Below are 13041 nucleotides of genomic sequence, written 5' to 3'. Positions count from 1 at the left end.
CTCTGTGCCTTTGTTACCCTCAGGAATGAGATAGCAGCTAAAATCCCCACTGCCTGTGGAAAATGGCACCAGCATTCAGTGTCGTTGCCCTAGAGGCATCCCCGTGGAACAGGGACCGAAATGTTATTGCTTCATGCAACAAAAAATCCTTCACCCTCTCCTCACCCCGGCAGGCCAAACTCCCCATGGCTGGGCCTGGAGAGTGGTGCTGGGCACTCCAAAGCTGAAGAGTCAATAAGCATGTCTCATTAGAAGTGTCTATGGGAATAAGGGAAGGGAGTTTTAAAACTTATCTTTCCCTTTCTGCTGTGACTGTAAATCCAGAGGTACATCTCTCTGCTTTTAATAGCAGCTTCTGGCATGGTGGCCTTCAGGGTGCCCCCTCCACACCTGCAAAATGCCTGATCTGATGAGGAGGAGACAGAAGAGGACACAGGAGGACATACTCAGCAAGATCCTGCAAGCTGGTGCTGCATCGGGCACTGAACAAAGGACCTGCAGGGCCAACATGGCAGACGGCACAGAGAAGGAAAGAGATCAGGAGAAAGGCCCAGGAGTCCCAGCATGAAAAGTAGATGAAAATACACCAAGACATAATGGGTCTTCTCAGGCAGCAAACCCAAATGCTGTAGACCCTGGTTGGCCTACAGGTCCAAAAACCTGGCCTCCCCACCCTTTTCAGTCCTTGGAGAACTCCATGGTCTCTGCTTTGTGCACCCCTCAACATATTATGTGGCATCACAGGCCGTATCCTTACCCTACCACTCCATGCTGGAGGAAACAAGGAAAACTACAGCTGCACGTACACGGACCTGCAAGAACCACGGTCTACATCGGTCTACGTTTGTGCCCTGAAATGGAGGGAAATATTTGCTGCCTCTCCAGTTTTAAAGTTCCACGCCATTAATTTGTCAAAAGGTTGTATTGTATTGCCTGGGGAAGGGGCAGCGGCAGCTCACATTGATTTTCTGCACTGTTTCTCCTACTCAATAACATATTATTTTTGGAGAATAAAATTATCTTTATTCATTGACAACGCATACTGCAGAATGCCCAGCGGCACTCAAAGGGAATGGTACTTGTAAATGTACAGCAAGTACCATGTAATTCAGAGCGTCAGGAAAACACTGGGTCCTCGTTATAAATGCAGAGCAATTCTTAGCGGCACCCAAAGAGAACATGCCAGCAGAGAACACTACTGTGGCTGACCGTTAAAGTGCTCTTTCAAAGCCTCCTCAACTGTATATCTCCCCGCTGGGTTCTTGTAATGGCCTCTGGCTTCTCAAAGGCCGCAGGCAGCCGCTCACCCTCCACCCTGGTGGCAGCTTGTCCCTCTTTGCCTCACAGGTATTACGTAAGACACAACAGGCAGCTATAACCATTGGGCTGTTGTTCTCAATGAGCTCCAGTCTAAGTGAGTAAACACTGCAGGCTACTAAAAGCACATTCAACTGTCATTGTGCACTTGCTGAGCAGGGAGTTGAATCTTTCCTTGTCAAGTGGCTGGTGTACGGCTTCACGAGCCAGGGGCAGGGTGGGTTCCCCACAATCACTGTAGGCATTTCGATATTGTCAGTGGTAATCCACCAGTCAGGAAAGAATGACCGTGGTTGGAGCTTTCTGAACGGTCCAGTTTTCTTAAAGATGCGAGCATCATGCACCTTCCCTGACCAGCCCACACTGCTTGTGGAGAAGCATCTCTGGTGATCCACCAATGCTTGCACAACCATAGAAAAGTAGCCTTTTCTGTTGATGAACTCTATGGCCAGGTGGGCTGGTGCCAAAATAGGGGTATGTGTGCCATCTACTGCCCCACACTAGTTCAGGAACCCCATTCCAGCAAATCCATCCATTATGTCCTGCTCATTGCTGAGAGTCCTGGTCCTGCATAGCTGGATATGATTAATGGCCCTACACCATAATTAATCATGATCACGGCCACCACTGTGAATTTTCCAGCTTCAAAATGAAAATGAATTCTCACTGACTAGCAGCAATCTGACATTGCAAGATTCTGGAGTTAGATGGCCACTTGCTTCTCCACTGTCAGTGCAGCTCTCATTCTGGTGTCCCTGCGCTGGAGGGCTGGAGCAAGCTTGGCCCAGATCTAGGAAAATGGCCTTCCATGTCTGAAAGTTCTGCAACCATTGCTTGTCGACCCAAACCTGCATTACAATGCATTCCCCCCAGTCCGTACTCATTTCTCAGGCCCAGAAGTGGTGCTCCACCATCAGCAGCTGCTCCATTAATGCCACCAACAACCTTCTATTGGTTTTTGCTATGTCCCTTAGCAAACTGTCCTCGAAGAAATCATGTCCTCTGCTGCTGTGGTACTTACTGTAGGGCTGCAAATACAGGAGGTTCATGCCTCCTGCACTTGCAATGTTCGTGAGAATAGTGCAGAGCTCTGCAGGCTCCATCCAAGATGACGGACTCCAAAAACTGCTTGATGGGTTTGCAGGATTTTTTTTAAAAGGCACAAAAATGATGGGATATGTATGGCATCATGGGATGAAGGAAGTTGAGTGCTGGGAACTTGACCTCTGTCTCCCAGAGATCCATGGATGAGTCATTTCCACCCTACAACACACTGTGAAAATTTCCCTAAAGGTATGGCACCAGATGGTAGTGCATGGCACACTGCGATACCTACCGGTGACGCACTGCACTTTGCCTTGACGCAAGCACTCCTGGTGAGTTGGCACAGTGTCGATGCAAGAAGCAAATTATGCATGCACCCGAGTGATACACAAACTTTGGCAGCTGCATGATAATGTCACTTGCATTGACCAAAGTTTGTAGTGTGGACATAGCCCAAAGAAAACGAATTAGAACATCCAGTTAGCTAACCTTGTATTATCTCTTTATTTTCAACCTAGGCTATAACTTGACCTGCTAAAAATCAAGCTAAAGGTGTTAAACTATGTCTAATACTGGTGCTAAGTGGAGTTTTCAATCAAGTTAAACTAGATCAGTTGTACTAACTTCATCAAACTTTTCCCATAGTCTAGGATCTGGCCACGGCCCAACTATGCCTCTCTAATTTACTGTAGCTATGCCAGCCTAATCCCTGGGGTAGACACAGCTAGGTCAATGGAAGAATGCCTCTGTCAACCTATCTACTGCCGTTCAGGGAGGTGGAGTTCCTATAGCGATGGAAAAACCCCTTCCATTGCTGTGGGAGGCATCTGCGCTGCAGGGTTACAGCGGCATAGTTCTGTCACTGCAGCTATAGAGCTATAACCCCGTAGTGAAGATGAGCCCCGAGTCCTATTGGTGAGTGGATAATGCGATGCCAAGCATCTGGGCAGCAGGCAGAAAGGCTCTGAGTAATTTTCCAGCCTGGTTGCTAGAAAGGAAGGTGCAGCTGGGAAGTATCTGTCATAGTGGCTCCTGTTGTCAGTGTAGTTACTACTGATGAATCTGAAAGCTGGCCGATACCATTTCCAAGAGCAACACACATCTGCCAAGGAGAAGGATGGGGGGTGATTAAGTTCAGGCCAAGAGGTGCCAGAACATAACAACAGGATTTAGCGAGCGCTGCTCTGTTTGTTCTGCACAGGGAGGGCGAGAAATGTCAAAAGGACATTTTATTCTCCAAGGAAATACACGTGACAACAACTAGTGACAATCTGGCAGCTGGAGCTTGGGTTAGCTCCCGAGCTGGCATAAGGACCTATAGATGTGCCATTATATGGATCATAGCGAGTTTTTGGGGGGAAGGGGCAAAGGCATCAGAAAGTGCATCATATCTAACGGTAATGGGGCCAGCAATGAAAAAAGGGGCCAGGAAGAGGGAGAGTCCTAGGTCCTTGGTTTGGGCCACCATTTTGCTTTTGGTTTTTGTGTGTGAGGGACAAGAGCCAGTTTTACTGGCTAGATGCAGGTGTGGGGCACTGTGTGCTGAAAAATGCTTTGGCCACCTAATGGTAGCTTTGTAGTTGCGGTTGTATGCTAAACAGTGACTCCCCCTGCCGCTCTGGGCCTGAGTAGAGCTGGGCACATTTTTTCAGACAAATAGTTTATTGGTCAAAAAAAAGCAGCTTTGGCTGACCCGCCCCCGTTTTACAAGTTCGACATGAATTTGCCAAATAGTTTTGGCAATACATCTTTTTTCAGGCTACTCTTATGAAATGGCTGGAGGAGGAGGTAGTGCCCGGCTTGTAGCCAGGTGGTTTGAGCGAGGAAGAGCCATCACAGACTAGCCTACAGGCTGCTGATTAGGGTACTTATCTGCCCAGGGAGAGCTGCACCAGAGAGGGGATTCCAACTTGGATCTCCCACATCCCATTTGAGTGTCCTAACCACACCACTGTACAAAACATTATAAGGATGGCAGTGACAGCCCTACCTCCTCCTTCTCTGGCCATTTTGTGAATTTGCCCCTTTAAAGATGCCCAGAAACAAAACATTTTGGATCAAATACCACGTTGTGTTCAACGCAAAATGGACTTTTTGGACTCACCAAAACTCTTTGGAATTTTTAGATTTGGTTTGACTCCAACCACATTCCCCCCTCCCCCAATGTTTCTGAATGGTCAATGAACTGAAAAATCAGTTATTCACCCAGACCTACTTCTGAGCCACCCTATAGCCAATGTACCTCAGTCCTGATCAATGGCTCTGAGATTCCAGCTCTGAACCCCACTACAGCTCTGCTAAACTTAATTACTAGAAAGTGGTCTGGTGAGTTATTGACTACATCAGTCCCAGTCTTATTTGAGGGACGGATTAGGCAGTTTATGCTTACAGCTGACCCTGGAAAGGAGCCAGAAGAGCAGCTGCCTCTCTCATGAGAGCTATGTATTTAAAATGAGATGCTGATGTCTCTTCTCTATATACCTGCAAAGATTCCTCAAGAACCCCGAGAGTGTGGGTGAAACTATAAATCCTGTGTGTAAACTCCTAGAGAGAGAAGCTTAGGTTAAGGTCACTTTGCAAAGTCTCTCACTGTAAGAGCCTGGTAGACTCTAACATTTTGTATTGGAATTGTTGCTGGAATCTTTACTGAGTTTGCCTGTTGCCCAGATCTCTTCAGCTCACTAGGATAAAGGGTATGGGTTCAGACAGTTCAATGAAGAGGGCTTGGAGGATGCTCTAGTATTTCGCACGTTGCCCTTTTGTCAGGGATCCACCCCAGGAGAAACAATAATTGAACTCAGTTTTATTATCACAGGTAATTACTTTTTGACTGTCCAATTTTAAGGGACATTTCCCATCTCTTTCCTAATGTAAATGAATTGCCAGCTGGCCTCATTAGCTACCAAACAGATATCATCTCTAACCAACTATATATGGCTTTTGAAACAGCTTCTTGTTTCATTTGGGGCCTGAAAGCAAAAAGAGCTCACTGGCAGTAGAGGTGGGGGACTTGTCACCAGAGTGCCTCCTTGTGGTCAGGTGTGGCAGAGTAGCTCTCTCCCGATCTAGTGCTCCCTGCCGCCAGTCACTCTGGCACTGCAGTGATCTCTGTTCCTGTAATTCAGCCCCCTGGCCAGGGCACAATTTAGTTCAATCCTTCCAGGGTAACAGAATGTCCAGCAAATAAAGGATCCAAACATCCTCACCCAAAGGTCTTTGGCCTCAACTCCAGAACTTTTTGTCATCACACCCTCGCAGAGCTCTTTGTTGGTCGTTATGCCCTTCTCAGGGGTTTCACACCATCTTCTCTGCTGGCTGGCAGGGGAACGTAGGCCTTCCTTTCTGCACCAGGTATCAGCCCAAGGACCCTATAACCAGCAGCCAAGGGCTGCTCCGTCCTACTCCTTGTTGCTGTTTCCCGGGGCTTTTTCCTACCCAGCCTTTCTCAGGCCTTCTCCCTCCTCCTGCAACTTCTCTAGATTCAACCTTGTTTCAGGGGGCAGGACTCTCAGGTGCGCCTCCCACCCCGAATCCCCTAACAAAGTCCCAACATAAAAGTATAAACAAAAACCCACTTCCTCCTTCCTTGGGCTTGACTGTACATCCCTCTCAACTAGATGCATCCCTCTCCCTGAAAGTCCAGTTCCTGCCCTTTTGTCAGGGCTTCCCACCAGAGCCAGCTCCTCTCCAATTCCTCTTCTGTGTCACCTGTGGCCATTTGCCAGCCTCTTGCACTTAGGCAAGGATCCCAGGACTTACTCTCCCCTTTGGCCTCCCTAATGTCTAATCCCAGAGAGTGACTGTTGACTCTCCCTCGGCAGCCCTCCTCTGCTCTAAAGCTTCCTGACTTTATGATCACCACCCAGCCCCTCCCCAGCTGCTAGCTGCTGAGCAGTGTTTAGAGACTAAAGTCTCTCTAGCCACGTCTACACTACCCGCCGGATCGGCGGGTAGTGATCGATCTATTGGGGATTGATTTATCGCGTCTAGTGTAGACACGATGAATCGATCCCCGATCGCTCTGCCATCGACTCCGGAACTCCACCACTGCAAGAGACGGAAGCGGAGTCGACGGGGGAGCAGTGGCCGTCGATCCCGCGCCGCGAGGACACGAAGTAAGTGATTCTAAGTCGATCTAAGATACGTCGACTTCAGCTACGCTATTCTCGTAGCTGAAGTTGCGTATCTTAGATCGATCCCGACCCCCAGTATAGACCAGGCCTGTGAATCTTTGATTGCATCTATGTGGAGGCTGCGAAGAGCTACAGTGAAATGGAGCTAATTTTTTGTTACCTGGCCAATGACACATGTTTTTGTGCGAGTTCCCCCTCCACTCCCACATAAATCAGCCCTTGGGGTATGTTCCCACCATCCCAAATGTTAGCCAAATGAGTGTCAGATAGTTTGAACAAAATTGCCCTTCTTAGAAGCTCATCCATTTGCTTCAGCAGTGCCTCATTGTAAAAAAAATTATGCTAATTGTTGAAAGCAATCTACAAAATAATCAATACCTTATCTAGGTAGTGAGGATAGTAGAAGTAAGGGACCACCTGGCTCAGGGGATTGGTAATGGTCTGTGGGGGAGCCTTTCACCTCTAGGTTGAACCCTACTTGAGACTGTTTACCACCTCACCATCGTCTGTGAAATGAGCTGGGGTTAGGTCTCAGACCAAGTCCTAGGGCTGCAGACAAGTGTCCGCAGCAGAAAGGCCCTCCACGTAAGTGGTCTCAACAGAAAATGACAGATCCTGGATAATAAGCTCCCCACACACTGCCAGAGATGTCTGTTCAGGTCACAGATGAGGCATTTTCTGGAGAAGGTTGCCCTCCCTGTTGACTGTGCTTTACCTGTCTGAGCCTTTGGCCCACAGGGTTGTTAATCTAGCGCCTCTCAACAACACTGAATTCACATTACAAAAAAAAAATCCTGCTCTCTGACGTACCAGAGACTCTGACCATAAAAGCTACTTAAATTATATCAGAGCAAAGGGGTCAATTCACACCTTTTCCCCTTTAAATAAGCCGTCTGATATAGGGGTATGGTTTTTAAAGAGTCCCTAGCTCAGCCTCTTGTTTTCTACTTGCAATGTGTGTGTCTGTGCCCACAAATAACTGCAGCCATAAGTACTCTGGGTTCAAGGAACACTTGGTTTTCATGGGCTACAGCAGACTCTCACAGTCACATCTCAGAAGGTTAACAGGTCATGATGCTGGCTGTCAAAGCTTCATTACCAACTGGTAATAAGAAATTACCTGTAATCATGCTGTCCACTTGTCACTCGTTTGCTAATTACAGTGCTCAGAACCAACTAGAGGCACAGAATGATAATGTGGCTACTGTACTTTTAGATTGTAGGGGCCTTTAGAAAGGCATATCCAGCATTCTTTTCCTCATGTTGCAGCTACCAAGCCAGACTTCAGTGGCTGGGTGGGAGGGTAGCAAGTGTTGCTAAAACACACAATAAAAGCAAAGCCAGAACCAATTCTTTGACTGAGAAAGCCTTCCTGGGATGAAAGAAATTTGGAGGAGAAAGTGATTGCTTACCTCTATTTATTTTTTTTACCCCCTAAAGCTGCACTTCACCTCTGCCAGAGAAAAGTATGTAAAAGTAGTCTTTTCTGCACTTTCAGACCCAATACGGATCTACTTTGTAATAGGATAAGAATCTCAAAGCATTTTACAGACATTATAACTAACCATTGCAACACTTGACCAAAAGGTAGGCATTATCCCCATTTCATAAACAGGGAAACTGAGACACAGAGTGGCTGCTGTGACTTATCCATGGGCACAGATCAAATCAGTAGCAAAAGAACCCAGGACTTTTGTTTCCGGTCCCCTACTCTAACAAATAGGATACACCTCTTCCTGTGTGATAATGTCCTGCTTCCTATATACCCTAATTTCAACAGTTCCCCTTAACCAACACACATGAAATGGCTACATTGCTAATGTAGGTTTTGTTGGGTAATCATTTTGATCATGATGTGTCAAAGTTTGTTATTGGCCTAGGTCCTAGGTAAGAGCAAGTAGGGATTTCTCCTTCACAAAATGAAATCAGCTTCTTGAAATTGATGGATATTAATAAAGAAAGCCTGGTTAGCTGTGTGTGAATGTTTAATTGTAGTGGAGCTGTTCTCTGTTTACTATGTAGCCTCAATTTATTTATTCTTTTCTAGTTCTTTATATGTTTCAGATGTTACCTGTATTGTCATATTTTTCTCTTCTCTCTTTCTTTTATGCTTCCTTTGCCTCCGTTTGTTCATCTTCAAAGTTTCACAAGGTAAGTTTTTCTTCTAAGTCTTCTCTTAACTTCCAGTGACTAAAATCCTGCTTTACCTACTCTGGCAAATTTCCACTGGAATCAATGAATGTTTGCCCCAGTTAAAGACCTTAGGATTCAGTTCAGCATGTTTTACTCATTTTCAGTCAAAATCTGATTTTGCATGTGTGCTCCCAGTCCCCTGAGTAGGAGATCTCTACAAGCACAGCCGAGGGAGAGTTTGTCCCTGTGCATTTCTTTATAGGCCCAGTCTATACACAAAGCTGTCTCAGTTTACTTAAAGGTGTGGTGTTAAATTGATTTAGTTAAATCGGTGCAATTTTGTGTGTGACTCAATTTAATCCTAAAAGCTCTTGACACTAGAAACTTGTACCACTTTAACTATACCGGTATGGTGAAGGGTTACAATCCCCCTAGTGTGGATGCAGTTATATTGGTATAAAGGTGCTTTTTAATAGGATTGCTAGTTCTGTATGGGAAGGGGAATAGCTATATCAATATAAGGCACCTTTTATATAGGTATAACTGCGTCCACACTAGGTCAATGCTGAAAACTTCTGTATTGGCATAGCTATATCAGGCAGGGGTGTGAAAAAAAGAAGAGGGTTTTTGTTAACCTAGATCACTGCATTCAGGGAGGTGGTGTTCCTGAACTGACAGAAGAACCTCTGGCTCTGTGTACACTACAGGGCTATGGCAGCATAGCTATACCAGTATAGTCTCCAGAATGTAGACACATCCTAGGGTTTTTACTGGTATAACTACTTCCTTTAAAAAAAAAAAAAATCACACCCCTAACCAAAATAATTATACTAGGGTAGACCAGGCCTTATATTGGTTTACCTTGCACCTGTAAATTTAGAAGTGTAAGCTAAACTGATATAACCAAGAGTATCCTCAAAGGAGTTTGTACTAGTCTAACTAAGTTGGTTTTTAAACTGATTTAAGTTAAATCAGTGCAATTTCTGTGCATAGAGAGGCCCTTAGTTTTTAGGATTTTTTGTCTTTTAATCTTGCCTTCAAACCTAATTCCCATGTTCTAGCTAAGAAATGCAGAGGAAACCTTCCTTATGTACTTTGAAAGTGCTGTTTGGAAAAGCAAAATGTATTTCTGGTGTCTATTTATCCGCACAACATGTAGAACAAAACTGAAAATGGATGCAGAAATAGTAAAGAGTGCCAATCTCTTTTCTTTGAATCCCTTTATTACCTGAGATAGACCCAGGCTCCATAATTTGCACCTGGATCTGAATTTTTCTGATGTGCAAGGATGTTTCTATCGGGTTTCGTTTTTTAAATATCTCTTTCTGGCTATTACTTGTCATAAAAATTCCTCAAAGATACAGATTGGGACACTTTCCAGTAGTTTTCATTCTCATTTGTATTCAAAGGGTTTTACGAACAGTGGAGTAAAGAAAATGAGAGTGGAAAGCTGTTTTAGGATTTAAATATTCCTCTGCAATGTTGGACATTTAAAAATTGCTTGAGATTCAAGAAGTTATATTGACCAGTCTAGTTTCACTGCCCAAGCTGGGGGGGAGGTGAAAAGGAAACGGCATTTTTAATTGTTTCATTTTAAACATTTCCATTGTTACTGGTGACACAGATAAGGACAATTATTTTCTTAAATAGATGAGCTCCACATTGATGCCATTATAATAACCATTGGCTCGATTGGAAAAGCCAGGTGGTAATTCTGGTAAAGACTTTGTGACCACCTGGATAAAGTTAAAAGAACTAATGCCGCCATGGTCACGTGCCATCATGAGAAACAGGTGGAGAGAGGTTTTCCTGCCCCTCTCCCCTGACCGTAGCCATATGGGGAGTAGTCGGGGGAATGGAGTTCTACCTGCAACTGTGCCCCAAATAGATGCCCAACTCAACCACCAGGTGTTGAAAAATAGCTACAAAGGTCCAAGTTCATAAGCACGTGTCAATGGCATCATCCAGGAGGGCAAATTCTGTGTTCCCAGGGGAATGAGACACAGGAACCCACGACACCATCTGGGAGGGCAGTTCTTGTGTTCCCAGGAAAAAGGTGGAAGAGAAGACGAGAAGCAGGGAAGAATAGGGGATTGAGTCCCAGCTCTTGGAGTGTCTAAAGCTGGGCACTGAAGTCCCCTGGTTGGACCCCTGCATTTCTATAGACCATTTGCGAGCACAATAGGGAAAAGCCACTAGTGCATTGCTTCCTTGATGATGACATGAGCAAACAGTGACTGGTTACCTTTATCTGAGTAGGGTGGGCAAGGCCTGGGACGTAATGAGAGAAGCCTTTCCTACTCCTCTGTCTTATATCAGAATCCAGAAGCCACCCAGTGCAACTGATTTCTCCACTCCAACACCTTGCACTCTTACAAATCCATCAGCACAGCTGTGCCCTGATTATAATGCATGAGATTCTGATGTGCTAGATCAGCAAGAGCACGGAAACATGGATGTTGAGGAAGGGAGCATGAAGGGATGAGCTCGCTGGTGGGGGCCTGAGATTTGTGTTCCAATCCTGGCCTATTAGCCCATAACCTAGGTCTCATCCTAACCTCGAGTGGATGTTTGTCCCCATCACCAGACCACCCTCCAATCTGGCATTGCTGGGGAGCTCTACAAGAGAGGGCCATGCCTGGAAAAAGCCAGGGGTATTTCAGCTAAGCCTGGAAGAGCAGCTGTCTAAGGGAGATTGCACACAGCTCCTGTATGGTTCTTGTTAGCAGGCTCTAGTGAGCACTAGCTTCATACAAGTTTAAATAAAAGAACATGCAAACTTTCCTTTAGCATCTCAGATGAAAGTATCACAAAAGTTATTAAGCCAGCCAGCAGTGTCTGAATACTGCAGCTGCTGAAACGCCTTGGGAGTAATACTGACGTTTTCATTCCCTTAACTCTGTCTTCCTCCTGAAAAATAATATACATGCATTCAATAATGTAGGCAGAAAAGTTCACATTTACAGGAAGGGGTGTGTGGACCACTGAATTTTGTCCCCATAGGCTCATCCGTTATTACCCCTGCCCCATATGCACTTCTGCAGTCTCTCCAGGATCTCTCAAGGCAGACCTGCCACTGCAGACTCTACAGTTACTAACACAGCAGGTGCAGTTAGAGAGCCGGCAGTGGGGAAGACCAAAAAAGCCAGTCATGCGCCAGAAGAAATGTTGCCTTCAGGAGGTTGTGTGCCCTGTGACGCCCAGGGCACATGCCTCCAGATGGAGCAGGACAGCCATACCTAGGATGATGCTTGTCACTGCAGGGGAAACCTGCCAAAAAAATTGCTGTATTAAAACTAGCGCTGTGGAAATCCTTCATTGTGAAAGCAGGGGAAAGTCACCTCTTTTCATTTTTGATGCAGGCCCTCTGCTTCCCTTCCAGAGAGTCACAGACCATTCAGCAAGCTGCTTGGAGCCAAATTTCAACCAAGACCTGGGCTGATTTATGGCTTTGGGTGGAAACCAGTCAAAATGGGGCCGTTTTGCTTAAGCTTTGCTGGGGGCTGTAGGATGGGTTTGATTCCCCAATTTCAAAGCAAGGCTCATGGCGACGTAAACCCACATGCTCTGAATCTGGGGAAAATGTTTGGGAGCCCCCTGTGAACCAGAAGGGCTGAGGAAATCTGTGTTAGGGACACGGGGACCCTGTGGGCCAGTGTGGTTGCTGTTACAAGGGCAGGTTGTGGGGGGCGGGACATGCAGAAGGCAGCCAGAATGTTAACATTTGTGCTCCCTGAGTGCAATGGCACGTGGGCAAGGCCAGGGAAGCAAAGGCGCTCTGTTATTACTGTGCTGTGCTAGCTCCTACAGGCCCCAATCAGGACCCCACTGCGCTAGGTGCCGTACACACAGCTAACAAAAGACAGCCCCTCCCCCCAAGAGCGTACACTCTACGTTTATGATGAGGCAACAGGTGGATACAAGAAACAGACGGGGGAGCATGAGGTAACCGTGAGATGGTTACAGTCAGAACAATAAGCTGCAGTCCCAGCACGCCACTTGCCCAGGTTGCTGTCAAGTGTTTGTAGGCATCACATCAGAGGTGAGTTTTAAGGGGAGATTTGAAGGATAATAAAACACATCCCAAAGGGGAGCCTGGCTGTGCAGGATGGGGGCATTGCCAGTTCCCCTTGCCCTGTCTACCCCCCAAACACTCTGAGGCCAGCCCGAGGGGAGGGAGCTGCAGCCACTGCTCCCCAGTGTACTTTGCACAATGTCCGAAGAGGCACTCTGAATCGGCTGGCTCTGCGTCCTGCAAACCATGCCTGCCAGCCAGCCCCAATGTACGTGTGGCTGCAAAAGCTATAACCCAGAGCCCATTTCCTGTCAGAACTGCGCATCAGAAAGGGCAATGACCAAGCTACCCCGAAATGGGCTAAGTCAGCAATGATTACCCCAAAACCAAGTCCCCCAC

General features: G+C 46.4%; 1 protein-coding gene across 5 annotated transcripts in view; it reads left to right on the top strand.

Annotated features, from left to right (window-relative positions):
* Positions 1-13041, top strand: part of STUM (stum, mechanosensory transduction mediator homolog) — a 93735-nt gene that overhangs the window by 60447 nt on the left and 20247 nt on the right. For 3 of the 5 annotated variants that reach the window (XM_043543558.1, XM_037895615.2, XM_037895616.2), the window contains exon 3: positions 8637-8645. The exons of 1 other annotated variant lie outside the window; for it this stretch is intronic. In XM_043543558.1, the coding sequence (XP_043399493.1) occupies positions 8637-8645 (9 nt within the window). Of the gene's footprint in view, positions 1-8636; positions 8646-12428; positions 12670-13041 lie in introns of all 5 variants that reach the window. One more of the 5 variants, XR_006289789.1, reaches the window with a different exon arrangement.

This window comes from Chelonia mydas, chromosome 3 (genome assembly GCF_015237465.2).
Source record: "Chelonia mydas isolate rCheMyd1 chromosome 3, rCheMyd1.pri.v2, whole genome shotgun sequence".
Lineage (NCBI taxonomy): Eukaryota > Metazoa > Chordata > Testudines > Cheloniidae > Chelonia > Chelonia mydas.
The sequence above is the reverse complement of the archived record's forward strand: the minus strand, read 5'-3'. Positions and strand labels throughout refer to the sequence as shown.